Source organism: Adiantum capillus-veneris, chromosome 21 (assembly GCF_014529385.1).
Source record: "Adiantum capillus-veneris isolate H3 chromosome 21, ASM1452938v2, whole genome shotgun sequence".
NCBI lineage: Eukaryota > Viridiplantae > Streptophyta > Polypodiopsida > Polypodiales > Pteridaceae > Adiantum > Adiantum capillus-veneris.
The window spans coordinates 92,969,135-92,994,193 of record NC_140951.1 but is presented as its reverse complement, the minus strand read 5'-3'; the positions used below and the strand labels follow the sequence as shown (position 1 = coordinate 92,994,193).

The 25,059-nt window shown below is 42.3% G+C and overlaps 1 protein-coding gene across 1 annotated transcript; it reads left to right on the top strand.

Moving 5' to 3' along the window:
- Positions 1-13,272: 13,272 nt before the first annotated feature.
- On the top strand, positions 13,273-21,655 carry LOC147431368 (transmembrane 9 superfamily member 2-like). Its single transcript, XM_086493975.1, has 7 exons — positions 13,273-13,547; positions 17,443-17,483; positions 17,579-18,146; positions 18,275-18,412; positions 18,494-18,650; positions 18,728-19,212; positions 21,226-21,655. Exons 1-7 carry the CDS (start codon positions 13,378-13,380, stop codon positions 21,443-21,445), a joined length of 1,779 nt encoding a protein of 592 aa, XP_086350101.1. The 5' UTR covers positions 13,273-13,377; the 3' UTR covers positions 21,446-21,655.
- Positions 21,656-25,059: the final 3,404 nt, after the last annotated feature.

The following is a 25,059-nucleotide window of genomic DNA, read 5'->3' as shown; positions in this document are numbered from 1 at the left end:
GACCTAAATACTGAATCTCTTGCAAGAAAAATTCACTTTTCTTTCGATTAACATAAAGTTTATTCTCTCTTAGAACTTGAAAGATTACCTGGAGGTGTTGCTTGTGTTCGTCTAATGAATTAGAGTAGATGATGATATCATCAAAGAACACTCCAGTAAAGGTTCGTTGAGGCCTGAATAGCTTCTCCATCAAGCGGTTGAATGTGGCTGGTGCATTGGTCAAGCCAAAAGGCATGACAATATATTCGTAAAGACCAAACGTAGTGAGAAATGTGATCTTTACAATATCTTGATCAACTATCCTTATTTGATGATAGCCACTTTTTAGGTCAATCCTACTGAAGTAGGTGGACCCTTGTAGCTTATCAAATAGGTCTTCTACCCGTGGAACGGGAAACCTATTCTTGATAGTGATCCTATTTAGTGCTCTATAGTCGACACACATACGATATGTGTTGTCTTTCTTTTGCACTAATAGCACAGGTGAGCAAAATGGAGATGAGCTAGGCCTAACCATGCCCTTCTCAACTAACTCATGCACTTGCCGCATAATCTCCTCTTGTTGAGCTTGAGAAACTCTATAAGGAGGTTTATTAGGCGGTGAACTTCCTGAAAGAAGTTCAATTGCATGGTCATCATTGCCTCGTTTAGGAGGTAGCTCACAAGGGATGTCATCAATAAAGACATCTTGAAACCCCTTGAGAAAATTGGATAACTCTAATTCCTTTTGATTGTGTATATTTTCTTTTGCTAAAACATTAGGTTCATTTAGAGAGTCTGTAACAAAAATCATGTACACGGAAATAGAGCTCTTTATTGACTTGTTGAAAGCTTGTGTATGTACAATGGGTATGGTGTTACCCATTTCCTTAGCATCTATATACATATCTTTTTCCCTGAACTTAAAAGAGATTCTCCTTTCAGGGAATTTAACATTGGCAGCCATCCGATCGAACCATGGTGCCCCTAGGATTACATCCTCATGCTTGAGAGGAGAGATAAAGAAGTCCTCTTTGTCCACATAGCTTTGGACATGGAGCCTCAATTTCCCGATTAAGGGAGTGACTGAAGCTTCTTGCCCCTTGAAAGCACCATCTGCGGGTAGGACATCTCCCATCTCGTAGGCTTGTATGCCTAGCTTGGTGGCCAACTCTATGGATATAAAATTGTGAGTAGAACCAGGGTCAAAGAAAAATAAAAGCATCATGTTCTCTTACCTTTCCCCAAGCATGGCATAGAGGAGATCCTTTGTGGTGAATATCCTCCTCTTGGATTTCGACCAAGGTAGCTCTAGGAGGTTCATGGCGGGTGTTCCTTTTGGAGACAAGCGTGGTACGCATGCCCTTGTTTGCCACACTTGAAACAACGGTTATCCTTGAGATAATGCTCAAGCTCTTCAGGAGAGAGTTTATTTTTACCTTTGTAAACTCCCTTCTCTTTAGCTTTGTTGGAGTTGCCCTTAGGAGACTTTTGGACATTGTCCTTCCCATTAGGCTCATTGGAACCCTTGTTTTCCGTGGGCTTAGAATTTCTTTTAGCCCCTGTTTGGAAATTGATTCGAGAAGCCACCATAGTATGGTGTATAACCGCCGATATGGTGCGTGGCCTTTGGGAGTTGACATACTCCGCCATTTCTTCGGTTAAGCCCGCACAAAATTGTTGCTTTTGCTCTCCAAAATCTAGCTTTTTGAAGATAGTGGCTTTGAGTTGTTGGTCCCAAAACTTGTCTACATATTTGTGAATGGATTCATAAGGAGAGAGCTTTAAGCTTCGTCATTCGGTGAGTACTTTGTCTTTGGCATCAGTGGCCAAAAATTGCTTCATAATGGAAGCTCTTAAAGCTTTCCATGTTCATGGAGCTTCACCGTTGGCCCGTAGGCTTGACCACCATTGCCTGGCAGACTTTTGAAAGTGCATAGCTACATGGCGTAGCTTAGAGGACTCTATGAAGCCCTCATCTCCAAACGTCGCATTGAACTGTTGGATAAAGGCCAAGACTTTGTCCGTAGCACCAATGGTGCCATTGTAGGTAAGGAAAGAGATGCTCTTCCCTCCCTCTTTGAACTTCTTAAGCTTGGACGATCTCTTCCATGCGGCATAGGATTTCCTATGACCTCTTCTTTTTTATGGTTCAAAGGTTGCACCATCACTTTCTTCAGAAGATGAAGAATTTGAGGAAGATGGAGAAGAGGGTGACCTATTTCTCGCCTTTTTCTTGCCTTGATCTTCTTGGTCTTCACCATCACTTTTTCTCGCCTTTTTCTTCTCTTGCTTTTTATCATCCCTCTTTGAACTATGGTGTGGAGAAATGTGCGATGGTCTTCTCCATTTTGGAGGTGATGGAGAGCGTTTAGCCAGTCGTCTTCGTGGAGCCATCTCCATCAAGGTGGCGGGAGACTCACTTCTTTCTCGTACCTTCGATGGGAGCTCTTGAATTCTCCTTTGGGAAGGAGATGCATCATCAAGGATCAAATTTTTGAGCCCTTCGTATTGATCCTCTTCTTCTTCCCGAATCGAAGAGAGGCCTCTTTTGGAAGTCTCACAAAAGACGCTTCCTAGGTGCTCTCTTGTCATGGTGGAGAGCTTGGAGAATCCCATGAGCACAAAGCTGCCGTTGCACTTCACTTTGGAGGGATGGATTACCCATAGCTTGTTGAAGCCTAGAAACAAGGTAGTTAACAAGCATAGGGGCATCATTAGTAGCTTGCTCATTAGCAAAATCAAAGTTATTAACATTAATTTCACTCTCTTTATTATTGTCAGCCATCCTAACAACTTTTAGGTGTAAAATTTTTAGGTGTACTTTGGCACTTCAAGCCCTAGTTGCTACTCCTCTTTACCCCTTTAGAAAAAGCACTCAAGCTATTGTACCCGTGGCTCGAATACCATTAATTGCAAGGAATAGAAGAGAGGGTCGTTCAACACCAAAACAGCACTCAAGCTTCTAATAGCTCAATAGTGGTTAAGCTGTAGGCAAAGCCTCGTAGGACTCCACTATTAAGACCATAGCTCTCGACGGTGTTGCCCCATTATCTGCACAAAGGCAGGCGCACTGCAAGGCTAAAAAAACCATATTCTGCTTACTCACATGCAATTAATAATACCAACCCTTTATAGCTAGCTTGAGGACCTCCCTTCTTGAGCAAGAAAAGAGAAACCTTGTGCTCTGCTACCAATGTAACATTTAATGGCCTAGTAACTTGTGTGTAGCGGAAAATAGCATGAACATAGTGAGAATTTCATTAGAATAGATTCCTAATGAGAATAACAAGAGTGCTTGGGTGGATAGAGAGCAACAAAAAGTATAACGCCTAGTTAGATAGCATGAACAATACTTCAAAAGAGAGAGAAATTAAGCTATTGACGACAGTTGAGGGCCGGATTTACATGGAGCCAGTCCCCCCTCCAAAAGGCTTTGTATTTTGGTTTCTCCCATCAAGAGAGACATTTTACAATACAATCCTTTGTGTTCCTTCAATACTAGCTAGTGCAATGAAGATGGAAACTTCTTGCACTAAGCAAAACACTATCAAACACAACATCAATTCCCTCACAGTCTCATACCCAAGACCTCACACACCTTCGAAGATGGTGAAAGCTAGCGGGGTATGAGAGTAGATTGTGTTACCATATACATGTGGTAGTGATGTGTGTGAACACACTAGGACCGCCGGGGCATTTTTTCCCTCTTTAGGAGGTTTTTTCCCCCGTGCATTGTATATACGCCCATCACTCTAGGGCTACCTATCTTTCCATTGCACACTAAGTAATACACTCTCTATTGTGTGCCTTGAGCTTCCTTCGTCTTCTCCAAGCTGTGTGTGTTTCTCTGCAACCCTAATTCCAACAATTGGTATCAGAGCAGGTCACATCCTCCCGGGCTTAGTCGCCAGCTGCTCCAGCACACGCCTGCTCACTTTCTCCGATTTCAGTGAGCTTTGGCGAGCGTTCGCAGGTCGACAAATATTTTGGGAGAGCTCGAAGAGCTTGGTCTGCTCAGAATTTTGATTTGGGCTCATTTCGGCCTCCGTTTCCACTACGGGCAGTACTGCACAGGTTATTTCGTCATTTTGTGCAGATTTTCTGTCAGTGCCGTTTTCTGCATAACAGGTGCCTTATAGTCTTCTACGGTTTGTGCTATATAGCACAAGTTGTTCCCGCTCCATTTCTCCTATTTTCGGGCAGTTTTCACATCAGGTGCAGCATTTACCATGGCTGACAACAACAACACAGATGTGTTCAAGATGTTTGCTGCTGAGGACAGGTTGGATGGGGACAACTACCCTATGTGGGCTTATATGATGCAACACGTTCTTGTGTCAAAAGGTGTCTGGAACATTGTGCAGGGCATTGATGTACGTCCTGGTTCTGAAGATGTAGGCGATGTTGAGGATGTTGCAGGTCTTGCTGCAAGGATTGCAGCTGTTAGAGTTGTTTTGCCTACAGCAGAACAAGCTCGTTGGGATGTTAAGGATGCGCAGGCTCATGCATTGATTGCGTTGTCTGTGAAGCGCACCATTATTCCTCACATCCGTTCAGCAAAATCTGCAAAACAGGCTTGGGATATTCTAGCAGGTCTTTATGCAAGCCGCAATGAGGCTAAAATTGCTTTGCTGCGTAAAGAGCTAGAGTCGAAGATTATGCATGAGGAAGATGATATGGACACTTTCCTTGCTAGTGTCAAGGATATCAATGAGCAACTCATTTCTGCAGGTGAAGTCATTTCTGACAGTTCCCTTGTGCAGACTGTTCTTGATGCCTTACCAGATTCCTACCAGACTTTTGCTAGTACTTGGAGACTGATGACCCAAGGAAATCCTGAAGTTGTCAAGTTTGATACATTATGCACATTGCTGTTGCAAGAGTCACTTTCTAGAAAAAACAGGACTAGGCAGCGTGCAGTTGAACAGGCTTTTATTGCTTCTCAAAGAAAGGGTGGTAACAGTAATGCAGCCACTTCTTATGGTTCTGCTGCGAGTGGCAAAAATTCTGTTCCTAATGCTTCTGCTGGCAGCACTTCGTCTGGCAATTCTGGTGATAAGGGCAAAAAGAAGATGCGTTGCCATTATTGTAAAGCCAATGATCACTTGATCAAGTCGTGTCCTAAGTTGAAGGCCAAAGAGGCTAAGAAGAAAGAGGGTGGTTCCACTGCAAATGCTGGTTCCACTACAAATGCAGCCATTGTTGAGTCTTCTGTGAAAGGAGATTGTGATGCTGATGTTGATGCAGAATGGGCTTTTAGCGCAGAGTGCACTTACAATCCTGCTGTCCATGATGCATGCTTGTCAGTTGCTGCAGATTCACATGTGTGGTATTTCGACAGTGGTGCTACAAAGCACATTACCTCACATCGTGAATTGTTTACCTCTCTCGAGTCTGTCCCTCATGGGAATTCAGTCACTTGTGCCAACAACGCCTCTTATCCAGTTCAGGGAGTTGGAAAGATTGTGCTCACTGCTGCTAATGGCAGTTCCTTCACACTTGTTGATGCACTTTATGTACCTGGGATCAAGAAGAATCTATTGTCTGTATCCGCACTTGCTAGACTTGGACTTGTAGTCAAATTTGTGGATGACAGATGTACAGTTCATGATCTCAGTTTTGGTGATGAAATTGTTGCATCTGGGCTTTTGTGCCGTGGGCTGTATAAGCTCACTTTGTATGACAAGTGTGGACAAAATTTTGCAAATGCTGTTGCAGATTCAAGGGCTATTTCAGATGCAAAACTTTGGCATGCACGTTTTGGTCATCTGAATTTTGCCAGTTTGCTGCGTTTGCAGAAATCTGATATGGTTGCTTCTTTGCCGCCTCTTGAAGCACCTATCAAACATGTTTGTGAAGGCTGTATTCTGGGTAAAATGCAGCGTTCTAAGTTTCCAAAGGATGGTTCAGTTAGGGCCACATGCAGGTTGCAGCTTGTGCATAGTGATGTTTGTGGGCCCATGCAAACTCCGTCCTTGGGCAATTACCTGTACTTCGTGACTTTCATTGATGATTACTCCAGGCATGCATGGGTATTTCCGCTTAAAGCAAAGTCCGAAGTTTTTATGTGCTTCAAACAATTTTTGGCTATGGCTGAAAATGTCTCAAAATGTACTATGGGCACCCTCCGTTCCGATCGAGGGGGGGAGTATATGTCTCATGAATTTAATGCATTTCTGGCTAGTCGTGGGATAAAACACCAATGTACAGTGCCTTATACACCTCAGCAAAATGGTGTTGCTGAGACGAAAAACAGGTCAATAACGGAAATGGCACGATGTATGGTCAAAAGTCAAGCTTTGCCGCATTCTTTTTGGCTTGAGGCCATCATGTGTGCCACTTATGTACTTAACAGGTGTCCTACGAAAGCTTTGCAGTCTATTACTCCATATGAAGCATGGCATGATAGAAAACCTTCTATTGAGCACATGCGTGTTTTTGGCTGTTTGGCATATGCTTTGGTGCCACAAGTGCAGCGCAGAAAATTGGATGATAAGGCTGTCAAATGTATTTTTGTTGGTTATAGTGCTGAAAGCAAAGGTTACAGGTTGTATCATCCGCAAACAAAACGTATTTTGGTTTCACGGGATGTAGTGTTTGTGGAAGATTCTGTTCAACCCTTGCTGTCATGTACTAGAGACAGTAATGTAAGCTCACAGGACATTTATGACACTTTGTTGCCTCTTTTCAGTGGTGGAAATACGAATGTAAGTTCCAATGAGGCAAATGTACAGCCTATGGGGGTTTCTGAAAATGTTTTAGAACAGCCTATTACTGATGCAGATGTACATGATGTACTTGATGAGGAAAGGGCTGAAAATGAGCAGGCTAGAGGTATGCCAAAATGGCTGGTGCACACTTTGCGTGACAGTAAATTGGATGCACCTTTATCTAGTCGTACTCGTTCAGGCTCTCGCCATGCATCTTATGCATCAGATTGTTATGCTTTGGCTGTGTCTAGTTTACATGATGTTGAGGAGCCTCTGTCTTTTGATGAAGCACAGAATTCAGAAAATTGGATTGCTGCCATGAAATCAGAATATGATGCACTTATAGAGAATGACACATGGACTTTATGTGATTTGCCTCCTGGCAAAAAGGCCATTGGTACGAAGTGGGTTTACAAGTTGAAACGCAAGCCGGATGGTGAGATCGATCGCCATAAGGCTCGACTTGTTGCAAAGGGTTATGCACAACAAAAAGGCATAGATTATGAAGAGACTTTTGCTCCCACTTGTCGTATGACTACTGTGCGTTTTCTATGTGCATTGGCAGCTCATTTTGGTTGGGATGTACATCAATCAGACATTGTTACTGCTTTCTTGAATGGTGACATATTTGAAGAAGTTTATGTAACGCAGCCTCGCGGTTTTGTCATAAAAGGACAAGAGGACAAAGTGTGCAAATGTAAGAAGGCTTTGTATGGGTTGAAGCAATCTCCTCGTGCTTGGTATGAGAAAGCTGACACTCATTTGGTTAAACGAGGCTTTCGTAACAGTCCAACAGAAAGCACATTGTATGTAAAGCGTGAGGATGATGTATTTCTCATTGTGGTTCTTTATGTTGATGATTTGCTGATCACTGGACCAAATGAGAGACATATTGCTGAATTTAAGGCTGATTTGAATGCTACTTTCAAGATGAAAGATTTGGGGCTGTTGCATCATTACTTGGGTATACAGTTTAAGCAGTGTGATGGTGGTATTGCCTTGTGTCAGAAAAGTTACATAGAGACATTGCTATGTAAGTTTGGACTTGAGGATTGCAAACCTATTGCCACTCCCATGGAAACAGGTTTGAAGTTGAGTCTACATGATGCTGGCGATCCTGCTGATGTCACTCTTTACCAAACTGTTGTTGGCTGCCTCATTTATGTATGCAACACGAGGCCAGATATTCAGTTTGCAGTCTCGCAGGTCAGCAGATTTATGCATAGCCCAGGGTCTAAGCATTGGCAGGCTGTCAAGAGGATTTTCCGCTACCTTAGTGGCACTTTACATCTTGGCTTGTTTTATCCCAAGGGGGGATCATTGCCGCCAGACTTACATGCTTTTTCGGACTCAGATTGGGCTGGTTGTTTTGACACGCGAGTGTCCACAAGTGGTTTTTGTTTCATGCTTGGCAGTTCATGTATATCATGGTTGAGCAAGAAGCAACCTACTGTGGCCACTTCGAGTTGTGAGGCTGAGTACAGGGCAGTCTTCACAGCTACGGTTGAGTGTGTATGGCTCAGACGCCTTATGGCTGACTTGGGTGTTGGACAGGACACTGCCAACACTATCTACACTGACAGTCAGAGCGCATTGGCAGTTGCGAGGAACCCAGTTTTTCATGCTCGCACAAAGCACATTGAGGTGCATTACCACTATGTCAGGGAGAGGCTCTCAGCAGGAGAGATCAGCTTGGCTTATGTGCCAACACAGGACAACCTTGCAGATCTTTTCACAAAGGCATTGTCTCGTGAGAAGCTTGAAGCTTTCCGCAAAGCTTTGGGCTTACTCCCCTTTGTGGACTGATCCTGTCCTCAGGGCATGGCACTTCCCTTTACTCATGTGCCAGCTCTCGTTCACCGCATCACTCCAGGGGGGATTTGTTACCATATACATGTGGTAGTGATGTGTGTGAACACACTAGGACCGCCGGGGCATTTTTTCCCTCTTTAGGAGGTTTTTTCCCCCGTGCATTGTATATACGCCCATCACTCTAGGGCTATCTATCTTTCCATTGCACACTAAGTAATACACTCTCTATTGTGTGCCTTGAGCTTCCTTCGTCTTCTCCAAGCTGTGTGTGTTTCTCTGCAACCCTAATTCCAACAGATTGACAGGAAGAAGGAGTATTCTTACGAGAAAGATGTGCATCTCCTCACATAGTCACTCATATTAGCATAGCTTAACTTAGTAATCAGCATGGTAGAGGAGATGAGCATGCATTGAAGCTTGGCTCTTGGTTGGATTTGCATCACAAAGCCAAGAGTTGTCGGTGTAGGCCTCCCTTCTCACAAGCTTGGAGTAGGTGGTAAGCTTTCCATTAAAGCTTGAGAAGAGAGAGAGAGTCTTCTTGCTTCACACATTGATTGTGTGAGTGTGTAAAATGAATAATGCCTTGAGAAAATCATCCCCCTCTCTCTCTCTTGGTCGACCCCTCTTGCTAAATGCTCATGCTACAGCCCTATTGGACCTCCCCAGGCCTAGCCAATGGAAATTAAGCAGTATAAGTGATAGCCTTCTGACATGTGTCCCCCTTTCCCCTTTTGTGAGAGATTTAGGTAATTAATAAATGCAACTAAACTCTCATTGGACCCCTTTGTTTTCCTGGCCAATAGGAATCAGGCAAGCCATTGGGCTACTGAATGCTCGACCCTTGGGAGACTGACCAATAGTCTTCTAGGGAGCTTAATTCTTATTGGTTCTTTTATTAAGTGTTTCTAAATTAATTAAACTAGACTTACTCTAGCTTAATTCTCATTGGTCCACCTCCAAGGTCATCCAATAGGATTTGAGTACACCTTGTGGGCATCTAGGCTAGGGAGTTGACATGTGTCCCTCTTTCCCCTTGTGTACAAAGGGAGCTTGTGTGTGTGTGTGTGTGTGTGTGTGTGTGTGTGTGTGTGTGTGTGTGTGTGTGTGTGTGTGTGTGTGTGTGAGTTTCTCTCTTATCCCCTACTTCTTGGGCTCGCCCCTTCCTTTGTAGGCCTTGATAAAGACTTTTGGGACACACACAAAGCATCCAATTTCCCTAGGCTGTTGACCATTGGACACAACTTTTGAATTTTGGAACCTTAGCATTTTGGAAGTCTTAATGGGCTGAACCTTAGGGTCTTTTTAGCCCATTGTTGTACCTTGGTCTTTTACAGATGACCCCCCCTTTGGATCCCTATTTTCCCTCCTTTGGATCCCTACTGTGGGTGGCCATTCTGCTAGCTTAACCAATATTCTAGCTTTTTCTCCCCTGGCACTTCCCCATATTAAATGATCAGTTTAACATGAGAAAATCATTTAGGAGAATTAGATATTAGTTATTATGACACTTGAGGTATCTCTTGACATCTCTAGATGCTACAAAGCCAATATTCATGATCACCCACTAATTCCACTTCTCCAAGTTCCTCTCAAGCTTTCATCCAAGAATTTTAATACCATCAAAGACAAAGGATGCATTTTTGGGCTGGTATTTCTTGGCAAGCGCCTTTTCACTTAACACTAGGTTGGTAATGGGACACTTTTATGTCCTGTTAAGTGAGCATTTTCCTTCAATTATGTCAAGAGTTTCAATATGGATTTTGAGGTTCTATCTATCTATAAAGTTGTCTCATGAGCTGAAAAAAACTCGACATTTTTTTGGAATATCAATTCCATCTATAACATTGTCCTTCCACAACATCTCACAACCTAAACTGTGTGAAAAAACGGGTCCTGTTTTTGGCTTTTTTCAACTTTTTGCAACTATACCACTCTAGAATTCATGTTTGTGAGGTCTATAATGCTAGAGAACTATCTTTAGTAGTCCCCAACATGTCCTGATGTTTCTAGGGAGAAATAAATATTAAAGTTGTAAGTTATGACCAAAGTACAAAAATTGTCAAATCCTGTTTTTTAGCCAATTTTAGCTCTTCTATGATTTTTTTGATGGATTTCATGATATCCAAATGCATTTTTGATTTTTTGTGTCGCATATTGTAACATAAAGCTAACATTCATTGAGTTTTGGAGCACCTAATACACTATTCTGCATAGTACACAACGATGGTTGATTTTTTCAACTATAGAAGAAAACGAAACATTCTAGTCTATCAAGTATAGCTTTTTCAATATTGTTAGTTTCTTGTGACAACTACATGCATTTTGTAGGTAGTAACCATATCTAGTCAATAAGGATCAAATTTGGCTAGATATTGAATAGTTTCTATGGGATTCTACGACTCATAATGTTGAACCCAATTTTTTCATGTTTGCTGTATTTAACACTTCATCTTTGTCTCCAAGATTCCCTTTGGCATGGTAAGAGATGTATTATTCTTTTGACATGCTCCATGGCTCCTTATGAACATAAACGAAAATAGGGAACTAAGAAAACATGCATATATTATTTGTATTGAGCGTGGCTATAGAAACTTTGATGATAGGTTTGCAGAATGGTAAAAATTCAACTTTTTTGTACCTATTTATTTTGGCAAAACAAAAAATAGTGAGTGAGAAGCAATCATATGTTCTGATCACCAACCCATGGAAATTAACTAGGGAATTTAAATCTCAATTCCTACAAAAATCTCTAATCTTATTTTTATGCAACAAAAAGTAAGAAATTACTGTTTTGATGAAAATTCACTGGTTCATCAACTTTGGAGGCTTGGTGTGACAGAAAGATGAGAAATTTTACAAGTTTCTTATTTTTTCCATGTTTAGTAGGCCTTTAACTATAACCTCATGCAAGGATTTTACAAAATGAGTGGATCTACTATGGTTTTGGAGGTTTTTTTCAAAACCCTGAAAGGACACTTTTATGTCCTATTAGGTTACCAACCTAGTGTTAAGGAAAGCTCTCCCCTCCCCAAAGCTCTTTCTCTTATCAACCATAATGTGCACATCACTCTCTCTCATTTTGCAAGCTATAAAAGACCACTTTAAACTATCTACATTCTAAGAAGTATCCACATCACACAAAATCGCGTCCCCTACACATAGCTTCCACTCACCAACGACATGCAAAAAACGCACCCAAAACCAAACAATGTGTCAACACATGACAAAACCATTTCACAGGGATTATTATTTATTTATATAATCCATTTTGCATGGCCGTGGCAATTGCTAACTCTAAGCCAAGACTACGCCAAGTCTTGCCTACTATCACTTTCTTGGGATTTGAAATGACCTCTAAAGTTGAAGCATCCTCTAAGAGAATAGTTCCATCATTACATGCTCATGACTTGTGTCATCTCAAAATATAATGTGATTCTTCCATTCCCGAGCCCAATCATCCAAGAGCTCGCTACCCAGTGCTTTTGTGTGACGACTTTCTTTGTGCTCCATGCCGTCCCATTTTTATCAAACACCGAGTACTCTAGCATCACAAACTTGTTGATATCCGCAATAGTTCCTAGAAAACCATAATTAATGCAATCCATCTTGCTCTCCAAGCCTTCAGTTTTCTACCAAAGTAGCTCCAATCATTGATGGTGCTCTACTATAGAGACAAATTCATAAGTATCTTGGTGAATAAATTGTTGGTACATGGATGTATACACACCAAGTGCCATAATCCCATTGATTATCTTAGAATCTCATCACATCAGCTTGATAACGAGGCTCCGTGAGTAGCATAAAACCCACAAGGGGAGATGATATGCAAAGTCTTTTAGAACAAGAATAAAGTGAGAAGCAATATGTTTGCAGAAGTATCGTTGATAGTTCTATCCAAGATTGAGTTCTCTCCCTTTTTCGAGAGTACTATTCACTTTGATAGCTCATGGAATTTGCACACCAAACTGACTTGCTCAATTCTTAAAAGAGGTATATAGTCATGAAGAGGCACCCTTTAGGAACAAGCTACACAGAATGATAAAAAACGATCTAATTAGAGATATACCCCATTACCCACATTACCACAAATGGGTGAGCATATTCTATAGCTCTTGGAATTTGAGTGCCATGTTGATTTCATCAAATCAAAGGGAGATCATGTAGAGCTTGCATTGTTTCTAGGGCTACGTTCACGAAATACCAGCACACTTTTGCTCAAACCACCCCAAGCGGAGCTATATGAGTTCCTCCCCCCCCACCCCACCACCTAAAAAAAGAATAAGAAACAATAAAAAAACAAACAAACAAATAAATAAAATCATTGACGATGGCATTCGAACATCCGTGCTAGATCATGGGACGAAGGTATTTAGAGCACGATCGTACATCTGGTGCAAATGCATTTAGTATTGCACTTTGAGCTCAGATAGAACATCCTCCTCCTCTTGAGTTCAAGACTCATTGGATAGATCTTTGAGATCTCTTGGGATGGTTCCTATGACTTTAAATGTTTTCATCTTCTACTTACCATCTTTCTCTCTCATTCTCTCATTCATTTCCCATGTTCCTTTTCTTTATTTAATTCCTATGAGTAATAGGTCTTGAGTTCAAGACTCATTGGATAGATCTTTGAGATCTCTTGGGATAGTTCCTATAACTTAAAAAGTTTTCATCTTCTACTTACCATCTTTCTCTCTCATTCTCTCATTCATTTCCCATGTTCCTTTTCTTTATTTAATTTTTTAAGGTCACCCTTAACTTTAATTAGTGACCTCGATTTCTTGTCGATGAGAAACTGAGATCCGGCAATGGCGAAGGGTACTTGACCACAGAGAAACCAGAGAGCGAGAGCGAGAGCGAGAGAGAGAGAGTCATGACCACCTTCCAGCCTAAGAGGCTGGTTGTGAGCTGGTGGTGCATTATCTCCGTTTGTGTAGCAGCGCAGCTTCAAGGAACTCTCAGCAGTGAGTCCGATCACAGATACGCGCCAGGGGATCCTGTTCCTCTCTATGCCAATAAAGTGGGACCATTCCAAAATCCCAGGTACACACACATGAGAGAGAGAGAGAGAGAGAGAGAGAGAGAGAGAGAGAGAGAGAGAGAGAGAGAGAAGGTTTATGCAGTATAAGCTCGGATGTAGTGTGAATGATGTGTCTAGTTGTGTTGTATCTCATGCCCTTGCATCCGTAAAGGTAGACCAAAAGAAGTCCATAGCCATTTCAAGTGCAAAATTAGAGTATGCTTCAAGAATAGACTGATCCTTTGAAATGGATGTGCATGCCCCACATCAGTGGGGGATCACTTGTTGCTTATAGAGTGGGCATTGCGAATAGGTGAGTAGTATCCCACTAGCTATGAAGAGTATGCGTCAACTCTAAAGAGATAGCAATCAAGGTAGTTGATGTCGGGGAAAGTTGTGAGCACATCGAGCCTTCCACATGACGCATAACATAATCAGCAGCAAATCGTGGTAACAATCTGCACCCTGTGCATGTAGATCAAACTGATGCACAGCAAGTGGAAGCATATCAAGAGCACCTTGTCTATAGCCCAAAGATGTGAGCATGATGACTAGATTTGTAGGAGAACGCTCAAATAGAGTATGTGACCACAGAAATTACAATAGCCATGCAACCACTTCCCACGTCACAAACCCATCATGAATGCTCTCTCTCTCCCTCTCTCCCCCCGCCCCCCCCAAAAAAAGGGCTTGTACCCTAATGACATTCAGGAGGTGGACATTGCCAATTACAATTCAGCATGTAGCCCCATTACAAGATACAACCAATGGTGAGAAAACCCCTCAAAATCTCTAGGGGTTACAAAACTAAGGACCAATGGATTAGCATAACTAGAAGGATATGTGTAGACAGGAAAAGAAAGGAGACTAAAGAGGCATATGACTCCAAGAAAGGGCTACATAAACCTGCCCAAGACCTGCTACAGCCCCAGGTGAAAACATTGCTAGGGCTTCATGCTCTGTATCTTCCCCAACTAGCCAGTGGTGCATGTCCCGTGTGGATGAACACCAAGAAGCAAGCTTGGCATAGCTACAACAGGCTTTTGTTCCCTGTTCGCATCCCAACTTCCCATTCTCAATCTCCACTCCATGTTTTAGATGTGAGTATCCGTAATAGAGAATGGCAATTCATGGCCATTTCTGTTCTGCGTTCCAATTTTCCGTTCCTAATAACTGTAGAAGCACTACCAAAAAAGACCCTTCACCAAAGCTTCTTCAAAACCAGCAGGACATGTCGAAGAATAACGAAGATAGAATCATTGAACTTGCAAAGAAACCAGCCAAGAATAAGGACAAGTCAATGTCTCTTCAAAACTTATCCACATATGGCCAAGCATGGTACCATAGCAAAGCTAGACACGTGAGAGTAATGAAGCACCATGGTCAGCATGGCATACGGACTCCTCCACGGCAAGGGAGCGATGTAGACCATAGCAAAGCTAGACACATGAGAGCAACGAAGCACCATGGTCAAGAAGAGGCTCTCCAAGGAGGAAGTCAAGGCTTTCCGAGATGCCGTGAAGCAAGACTATTATTTCCAGATGTATTATGATGACTTGCCTATATGGGGTTTTATTGGGAAAATAGATGATCAGGAATTGAAGTATCTTCTTTCAACACATTTGCATTTTGAGGTTCTATACAATCAAGATCGAGTAATAGAGATACAGAAATTACAATAGCCATGCAACCACTTCCCACGTCACAAACCCATCATGAATGCTCTCTCTCTCCCTCTCTCCCCCCGCCCCCCCCAAAAAAAGGGCTTGTACCCTAATGACATTCAGGAGGTGGACATTGCCAATTACAATTCAGCATGTAGCCCCATTACAAGATACAACCAATGGTGAGAAAACCCCTCAAAATCTCTAGGGGTTACAAAACTAAGGACCAATGGATTAGCATAACTAGAAGGATATGTGTAGACAGGGAAAGAAAGGAGACTAAAGAGGCATATGACTCCAAGAAAGGGCTACATAAACCTGCCCAAGACCTGCTACAGCCCCAGGTGAAAACATTGCTAGGGCTTCATGCTCTGTATCTTCCCCAACTAGCCAGTGGTGCATGTCCCGTATGGATGAACACCAAGAAGCAAGCTTGGCATAGCTACAACAGGCTTTTGTTCCCTGTTCGCATCCCAACTTCCCATTCTCAATCTCCACTCCATGTTTTAGATGTGAGTATCCGTAATAGAGAATGGCAATTCATGGCCATTTCTGTTCTGCGTTCCAATTTTCCGTTCCTAATAACTGTAGAAGCACTACCAAAAAAGACCCTTCACCAAAGCTTCTTCAAAACCAGCAGGACATGTCGAAGAATAACGAAGATAGAATCATTGAACTTGCAAAGAAACCAGCCAAGAATAAGGACAAGTCAATGTCTCTTCAAAACTTATCCACATATGGCCAAGCATGGTACCATAGCAAAGCTAGACACGTGAGAGTAATGAAGCACCATGGTCAGCATGGCATACGGACTCCTCCACGGCAAGGGAGCGATGTAGACCATAGCAAAGCTAGACACATGAGAGTAACGAATCTGGATGCTCTCTGAAGACATGCCTAGATCCGAGCGGAGCTAGGGCTGTGCTTTGAAGAACATGCTTGGATCTGAGCAGAGCTGAGCATTTCTCCTTTGAGTCTCCGGCTCTGATCTTTGTCAAACTCTCTATGGTAGAGTCTAGGTATGTGGTAGCCTGGTGGTCTTTGTCCCGTGCTAGCGTGGAGGCTCTCAACCCCTAAAGTGTGACCCCATGTTATGTTGGCGTGGTTGCTGCCCGCCCCCCCCCCCCCCCCCCCCCCCCCCCCCCCGGCTTGTGGCCTGGACCTTAGGGAGATATCTCTATGACGTATATCTCATAAGTATCACCCAAGTGTGTACTTGCCTCCAAGCTCCAGGAACTGATATAGGCCAAATAGGGTAGTATATATAATATCTCTCTTTAACAGCAGAATGGCTTTACACCCGTATACATAGGCTCTTGAAGTGCTCTTTATAATATTAAATATAGCATCTTCTGTGCTCGAGGCTGTCTAATTGATATCCATGTCTCGTGTGTAGAGCTTCCAGTGGTCCCTGTGTAGCCCCGAGTCCTCACTCCCACCTCCTCTGCATCTACTGTGTGTAACCTCTCCATGTCCTCACAGCCATATCTATCACGTTTCCTGCTTTGTGTGTGGACATTGTAGTCTTCTATGAGGAGGACCTCCCCCAGTCTAGAGTAATACATGGTCTCCTCCAATAAGCACGCATATGGTAATGAGTACCTGCAAAGTTATCGTGTTTAGGTGCTCCATCTCTGATTGTATCAGCAGTCACTGTATGACCTTCCAATAAAGCTTTGGTTCCATTCTCCCTCAGATTTTTCTCTTTTTATCCATTGTTACACTCTCTTCACTGCGGTTGTGCACTCTGACAAAGCCCCCAACACTTGTACCATGTATTTTTTGAATAAAAAACATACAAATTGTGCGAACTCTTTACTAACAAGCATATAGTGGACAAGCTTCACCTATGGTGTTGTTATATCAGTGTAAGAATATCATTGGAGGGTTCCACCACGAGTTGTGTCCTGCCAAGCAACCATTACCCCAAATGCCTGCATAATGTGGTGGGGTTCACACTTGGAGTTGGAAATTGATTGTTGACTGCTATAGAGAGAGCTGCTCAGGGGCATTTTGGCTAGTAGATACTTTGTTTGGCCTCAATATTTTCCAAGCAATTTCTGTTCTTTTTCGCATTCCTCAAGTGATTTAGTGAATCCCTCTTGTTACTTCTTTCTCTTTCAGTGTGTAGCAATGCAATGTGTAATGTGTGGACAAGCTGAAGAGAGGTCTTGCTTGATAAACCTAAGTCTCCCTTGCTGGAAAGAAACCACAAAAGGCTGTGCTTAACCCTGTGTTTGTTTGATCTATGCAGTGAAACTTATCGGTACTATGATCTACCATTTTGCCCTCCAGGTTTGTCTAAGATCTTCTTTACGGTTTAGTTCTTTGAAAAATTAACTGAATAACTTCTTAGCCTTTTGCTTTCACCTATGTCTATGTAAATACAGCTCAGGTGACAGAAAAACGAGAAGCACTTGGGGAAGTGCTCAATGGAGACAGATTGGTTCATGCTAGTTACCAGCTAAATTTCATGGATGACAAGGTTTCGGAACCTTTGTGCAAGAAGAGGCTCTCCAAGGAGGAAGTCAAGGCTTTCCGAGATACCGTGAAGCAAGACTATTATTTCCAGATGTATTATGATGACTTGCCTATATGGGGTTTTATTGGGAAAATAGATGATCAGGAACTGAAGTATCTTCTTTCAACACATTTGCATTTTGAGGTTCTATACAATCAAGATCGAGTAATAGAGATAAGTGTTGCTGCGGACCCTGCATATGTTGTGGACATAACCGAGGATACAGAGGTTGATGTTGAGTTCAAGTATTCAGTCAGGTGGAAACAGACGGAGAAGCCCTTCGATCGTCGCATGGAGAAATATGCCAAGAACTCATTTCTACCTCAGCATTTAGAAATTCACTGGTTCTCTATCATCAATTCTTGTGTTACAGTCCTCCTATTAACAGGCTTTTTAGCAACCATATTAATGCGAGTACTCAAGAACGATTTTATTAAGTATGTCTTTCCTTTTGATCCTCGTAAATATTTAAGAGCTTAAGTTTCTGAGAAATGTGTGGTTCATAATGGAGGCTGATGTAATCTATATTTGAATTTACTCTTCATGTTTGTTATGAATACTATAGGTATTCAAGAGATGAAGAGACTCCAGAAGATCAGGAGGAATCTGGTTGGAAGTACATTCACGGGGATGTCTTCAGATATCCTCCTCATAAATCTCTTTTTTGCGCCGTCATAGGAAGTGGGACTCAATTACTTGCTCTGTAAGGCTTTTTATTGAATGTACTTTGTGTATGCTGCAAGACAAGCTTCTAACCAGAGTTTATGTTGCAATCAACATGCAGGGCCATCTTCATCTTCATGCTTGCTCTGGTTGGAGTTTTTTATCCATACAATAGAGGTGCCCTGTATACTGCCCTTGTTGTTATATATGCTCTTACATCTGGGATTGCCGGTTACAGTGCAGCTTCATTTTTTCGACAACTCGAAGGAACCAACTGGGTGAGTGTAACAGCTTCATGTATTGTCTGCGCATACATACTGTAGCTCTTTTTGCTGAGACTTATATTTGAATGCAGGTTCGCAATCTATTACTTACAGGTTGCTTGTTCTGTGGTCCACTATTTTTGACATTCTGTTTTTTGAACACGGTTGCAATTGCTTATAACTCTACGGCGGCGCTTCCGTTCGGTACCATTGTTGTTATTCTTCTGATATGGACATTAGTAACATCTCCTCTGCTGGTCATGGGTGGGATTGCTGGTAAGAATAGTAAGGCAGAATTTCAAGCACCATGTCGCACATCGAAGTTCCCAAGAGAGATTCCACCTTTGCCTTGGTATAGGCAAACCATTCCTCAAATGGCTATGGCAGGGTTTTTGCCTTTCAGTGCAATATATATCGAGCTTTATTATATCTTTGCAAGCGTTTGGGGTCACAAGCTTTATACAATTTACAGCATTCTTTTCATCGTCTTCATTATTCTGATTATCGTGACGGCTTTTATTACAATTGCTTTGACTTATTTCCAACTTGCTGTGGAGGATCACAGGTGGTGGTGGAGGTAATATCTAGTATTCTTATCTCTTTCTTGCATCTGCTTAAAGCTCCATAGTGACATGTCAATAACTGCTATCTTCATTGTAAGACAAAGAAGCCGTTCCTCCGTTGTGCTGGCTACTGCTTTTATTAAATGTAGGAACTTCCTCAGTGTCCTGAGAAGGTTATTTTAGGATATTTTGAACATTGAGTGAGGTTGTGGTATTGTTGCCAACCGAAAAGCCAGGGAGGGGAAGACCTCTTGTAAAAAGTCTCCTGGCAATGGACATAAAAATGCGAGGAATCCATCTGTCTATTGCGAGATAGGCACCCAAGAAATCCCATAATGAAGGTGCCACTTGCATGGCATGGAACAAACTCAAAGGGAAGACCAGCTCTAAGATGAGCAGAAACTGACCTTGCCTCAACTGGACACCAGATAGGAGTGAATTAGCCACCGACACTGAGATAGCTCGAACCACAATTAGCTAACCTCAAACTTTATCAGAAAGCTTGGCAGGGCAGGTCAGCAGTCTACTTGGTCAAGGTGGCTTCTGCTGAAAAGCTCTAGAACGAGTTTTAATAGAAGTCGTGAAAAACGTATCTGAGAGACCCGCCAAGGTGTGATAACTGACAAGCCAAAGCAGACCTCCACGCAACCTCCGATGTGGTATAGCAGAGAGAGGCCGGTCCTCTTATTGCAGAGATTGGAAAAGCCAGGATCTTAATTACAAATAACAAGTGTTGATCACAGCACTGCATGAAGGTCCGAGAAACTGGACCTATCACTGCTACCAGGGGGCAAGGGGAAGGGAAGGGCTATAACGGAAGAGTAGGAAGTGATGAGGAGTGAATTAGATAGAGGTGGTGCGGTGTAAATGATGCTTTCAAAATTTCTTTTATGTTAACATTTTGGTACTTCTTAGAGCTTCTTGGTGCTTATAAAAGAGAGTGCGAGCCTTCCAGTTAACACAGGTAGGGGATGCATCATGCTTGTGCTCCTTATGCATAAAGAAATACCACAAGGAGAGCAGTTTGGGGCTTCTCATTTCAGAGTGGCACTGAAAGTCTTAACTATCTGGAATTGTTGGTTTATAAGTGTTTGTGGGTTTCACCACCTCTTGGTTGTGGTTTCACCTATGGGCCGTCTTATATGGGCATCTGTGCCACGGTCTCCTCCTCTCTGTTCTCCATCTGCTGTTATGGCTGTGTAGGTGCCATCGTTAAAGCGATGGCTGCCCCTATCAGTGGCCTAAATACTGTCCCTATTGTTGCGATCTACTTCGGCAGCATCTTGCTGCTTGATAGATGAGCTTTAGGGGCTGTAAAGGCACTGCTCTTACCCTGTAAGTTTCCATTAGCTCCTGAGGCTTACCTTCTTGAGCTTCCATATCTCTCCCATATCTCAGCTTCTGATTCCTTCCCTCCACCTCTCTAGAGTGTTAGGCTTCATTATGGCTGAGTCTGCCCTACATCTCTAGAGTTATGACAGAAACTCAGTACCCAGATCTTTGTATTGATGCATGCTCGTGTGTGTGTGTGTGTGTGTGTGTGTGGGAGCATATATTGGTACCTCGTTCTACACCCACTATTGGACACTGACGACATTAGTGGGGATGTAGTATTTAGTCAATATTATTAAATTATGCATGATGGAGGTGGTGGTTATAATGTCTTGTGGGTGACTATCATGAGTCTATATACCCTGCACTTTCCTTTAAGGGTGAATCTGCGCTTATCCTGGATTCATCTAGGTATATTATCCCTTGATCTTAGTAGACATTACAGGAACATTTTTTTGTTGATGGCTTCTCTCAAAATTTAGACCCAAATCTTGAAATTGTCTTCAATGCCGTTTGCCATCTGAAAGTATGGTAGTTTGTCTGTTAAACATAGCAAGGTTATGACACTTTAGTGTGTAGCTTTTGATATTCGTATGTAAGTACTGGTCCTTAAGGATGTAGCTTGTAAAAGGAAAACTGTTTTTGATATGCAAATGCCGTGCTCATTATGGTTTGAACTCTCTCTTTTGATGCAGGTCTGTTCTGTGTGGGGGTTCGACGGGTGTCTTCGTCTTTGGCTACTGCTTTTATTACTATTTCGCTCGTGCTGATATGACTGGCTTTATGCAGACTTCGTTTTTCTTTGGCTACATGGCATGCATTTGCTTTGGGTTTTTTCTCATGTTGGGAACAGTGGGCTTTAGAGCTTCATTAGTCTTTGTACGACACATATACAAATCAATCAAGTGTGAGTAACAATGGATGGAAAGCATTGGGAGTATCTAGGCACTTTTCACTTGGTTAGGTATCTAATATCTTTATTTAGCAGAGCGACGGAAGTTGCAGGCACTTTGATGACCTTACACCTAGTTCAGCACGGTAGCAAAGAGCCTTAAAAGAGGCAGCCTTGTAACTTCGACAGTTCAGAGGGTTAACCCCATTGCAATCTATAACCTGTTTTCCTCACATTTCGTATGTTTATTAGACGGCCTTAAAGTAAGATAGAGCTCTATTGAGTTTGTGGAGTTGTTGAAATTTATCTAATATTTATGAAAAAGAAAGAGTTATGAAGAACACTTGAAGGAGTATTGTGTGGTGGTCCTCTAAGTAGAGTAATAACAAGCAATGGAACGCCGAGGCTTTGCTGCTTTTCTTTGTTACCTGTCTAGCAAATGCTTACAAATGCAAGTTCTCTTTTGGTGGGAAATAGCCTCAGCCTTTAATAGTGTGTCAGAAGTAATGGATTCTGTGAAGTACGTAGAAGAGAAGGCTTTGAGAAACACTTAAAACTCTTTTGGTCTTGACAAGTGTCTAAAATTCTGGTTCAAAATAAGCATCTATCATCACCTTACGGTGGTTGTTCTGAATATCTTCGGTTTGTCCAGAGAGTGCATTGCTGTTTGCCTATGTACCTCCAGAAAACTAGAGGAATAATGTTGTGGGCTACAAAGTTTAGAGTTAACCATGGTGCAGAGATCAAAGGCTTCAATACACTAACAAGATTCCAGAATAGTATTTGGAATGGACTTTCAAATGGTTAATTCTTCTAGGTGATTTGTGTCAGTGCAAGAATGCCAATTGACCTGAAAAAATTACTTAGCCCGTTATTTCATAGAGATTTTCCCTATAGAAGGAGTTGTTCTGACCATTAGACAAGTACAAAAAATAGGTAAGACGAAGATTTTTTGTGGATTCTTGTTGTAGCTTTGTCTACACTTGTTTGCACTGGCGCTTCCTCTTTATTAAAATTAATATAGCATGATCATTCGGTTCGTTGTTATCGCAGTGATTGTACAAAATCTACAAAAGCAAGAGTGCACCTTTATACCAAGCATATGACATGTGGACATAAAAGCCAAAGAGAGCACAAGCTCTTGAATTTAGGAAATGCAACCTCCATGTCCAATTTGACATAGCAAGTTCTTCGCTTTAAGCCAAAATGTACTGTTAAGGTTTATGCAACCTTCCTCGGACCTCATAATGTTTTTTTTCTGTGAAGGGAATCTTGTCTGATTATAATGACGCATGATTTAAAAACAATATCACAGCTTCCTAATGGAAATGAAGGAAACAATGGTAGAAAGAGTTTCCTCAAGTTTTTCATGCTGTGTTTGTGGCCAGCATTTAAACCTCAGTTTGAAGACAACATATGGATATCCATACCATGACAGTGTAATTTTTATTAGTTTTTGGATGATGGCCTTGCATGAGAGAGAGAGAGAGAGAGAGGGGGGGGGGGGGAGAAGATTGCTTTATTAATGCTTTCTATGAGATGGGATGATGTACCTGTGTGTCCCCTGAGTATCTAGAGAAAAAGAGAGAAGTGCTAAAAATAAACATGCTACAAGAGAGTAAATTAAAATGGAGCATAGGGGATGGAGCTCTAATGGGTGTGAAACTACAGGCTTAGGAGAGACGACCATGAGATACAAATGACTAGCTAGCTCCATCCAGTATCAAACTTGGGGGTAGGATATCATACATGAGTGGCTAGGGAGTGAAGAGTGCGCAATACGGTTTGAGAAAGCATGCTCTACCTTGCTTTGTCTGGCGTACTCATGTTGTGCCCGGATGTCTTGGATCTCTTGACATACTCTCTCGGCTCTGTGTCCAGGTGCTTTGGGTCATTTGCAAGCTCGAGCAATCTCTGCTTGCTGAGGGGGTGGTGGAGCTACTTGAAAGAAGTTTGTGAGTTGTGACTATCGTACTCCACTAGAGGGTACGGATGTCTGGAGGGGCATTTCCCTTTGTCTCTAAATCTCGAGTAGGAAGCGAGTCAATTGTCTCTAGTATCTGGAATCGATCATCACTTCCAATTCCCTCTTGAGTGATAGGTCTTGAGTTCAAGGATTGTCAGATAGATCTTTGAGGTCTCTCGGAATTGTCCCTATGAGAGAGAGAGAGAGAGAGAGAGAGAGATTCTATTATCTGTGGTAGATTGATTATCCCAGTTCCCTCTTGAGTAACAAGTCTCGAGTTCAAGACTCGTCGGATAGATGTTTGAGGCCTCGTCAGATTGTAAACTTCTCTTATGTCTTCTTCTTCTAAGAAAAGGTGTTGTGAATAGAGCTGCGTATTGGCTTCGTATCTCTCATATGTCGGGCATATGTATACAAACTATTCCCCACTCTCAATCCTATCCCCACAAACTCTCCAGTCTTGGTGGGACTACCCACCTTGACTCAATCTCTAGTCTGCGAGATGAAACTTTGAGATGTGTAATCGTCCCTCTGATACTATGTGACATGTATGTGTCCATGTATTGTGGCCTTTGGATGAAGCCATTCTCTAGGATAGTCATGAAGTGATTTTTGTAGCATAGGATTTTGATAGAAGAGGCTCTCTCGGTCTGATCCATGTCTCCTGGATACATTACTACTAGAACACTTGTCCAAGGACCCCATTTCTCTCACTTTCTGAGTGGCGGATATATGGTGAGTCCGGGTCGTTCTAAAAGGGTGGAAGATGTTCTGCCCCGATAGCTCTATATGAGAGTCTAGCTTGTGGTAGTTGCCTCAGTCTTTGAATGAAGCACACTATCTAGAATTGGGCCTCCAATAGCGTAGGTGGTGAGGCTAGCTATGATAATAACATGAGGACGTGGGCATTTGCTACGGATGAGGCAAGATATTATCATAATCTGTGGTTTTTCAATTTGTGCCCACTAGGAGGCTATAAGTCTAATTGCCCAAACTGCTCCTACACACATCATGGTAGGAGTGACTAAAGTGTCAAAAAGCCATCCCTTGCTCCTAGATGTGTGCCTAGTGGCAATGTTGCTCAAAATTGCCTGTGCAACACACCCTCTGGTGAGCATGCTTGTGCATTGCTATGGAGAAGTAGCATGTGGTGGCTCTAAAAGAAATCCCAAGGTATACATATGAGTCCACCATTCTCCACTTGCCCTCTAGCTAATGTGACACGAGCTCTACTAATCTGCTTGGATGTGCAAATGAGAGAGAGAGAGAGAGAGAGAGAGAGAGAGAGAGAGAGAGAAGAGAGTTTTAATGTCGTAGGAAACTAATTTGCTTGGATGTGCGAGAGAGAGAGAGAGAGAGAGAGAGAGAGAATGAAATGTTATATTAACGTCTTCGAAAGGCCAAAATGACCTATGAGACCAAAAAGTGACAATTGGTGAATATGATACCATGTCTGAGTACGAAAAGTACAAAGAATTAAGACTAAAAAACTCAAACACTAAGGAATTGAATATGAAGCTGATCCGGAATTGAAACGAGATAGAGGGGGGGGGGGGTTCAAATGAAATCTCTCATCAGTCGTCGCTGTCGAATCTCATTAACATCCTTCATGGTCAGTACTCTAGTTGGGCGTCTTGCATGTCGAGCTAGAGTGATCTGGATCTTCTACTG

What these genes read in the sequence shown, in the direction of transcription:
- LOC147431368 (XM_086493975.1), top strand. Translation starts at nt 13,378, where the DNA reads ATGACCACCTTCCAGCCTAAGAGGCTGGTTGTGAGCTGGTGGTGCATT. An exon ending in GGACCATTCCAAAATCCCAG is followed by an intron (nt 13,548 to 17,442) that starts GTACACACACAT and finishes TGATCTATGCAG; the next exon opens with TGAAACTTATCGGTACTATG. An exon ending in CTCAAGAACGATTTTATTAA is followed by an intron (nt 18,147 to 18,274) that starts GTATGTCTTTCC and finishes TGAATACTATAG; the next exon opens with GTATTCAAGAGATGAAGAGA.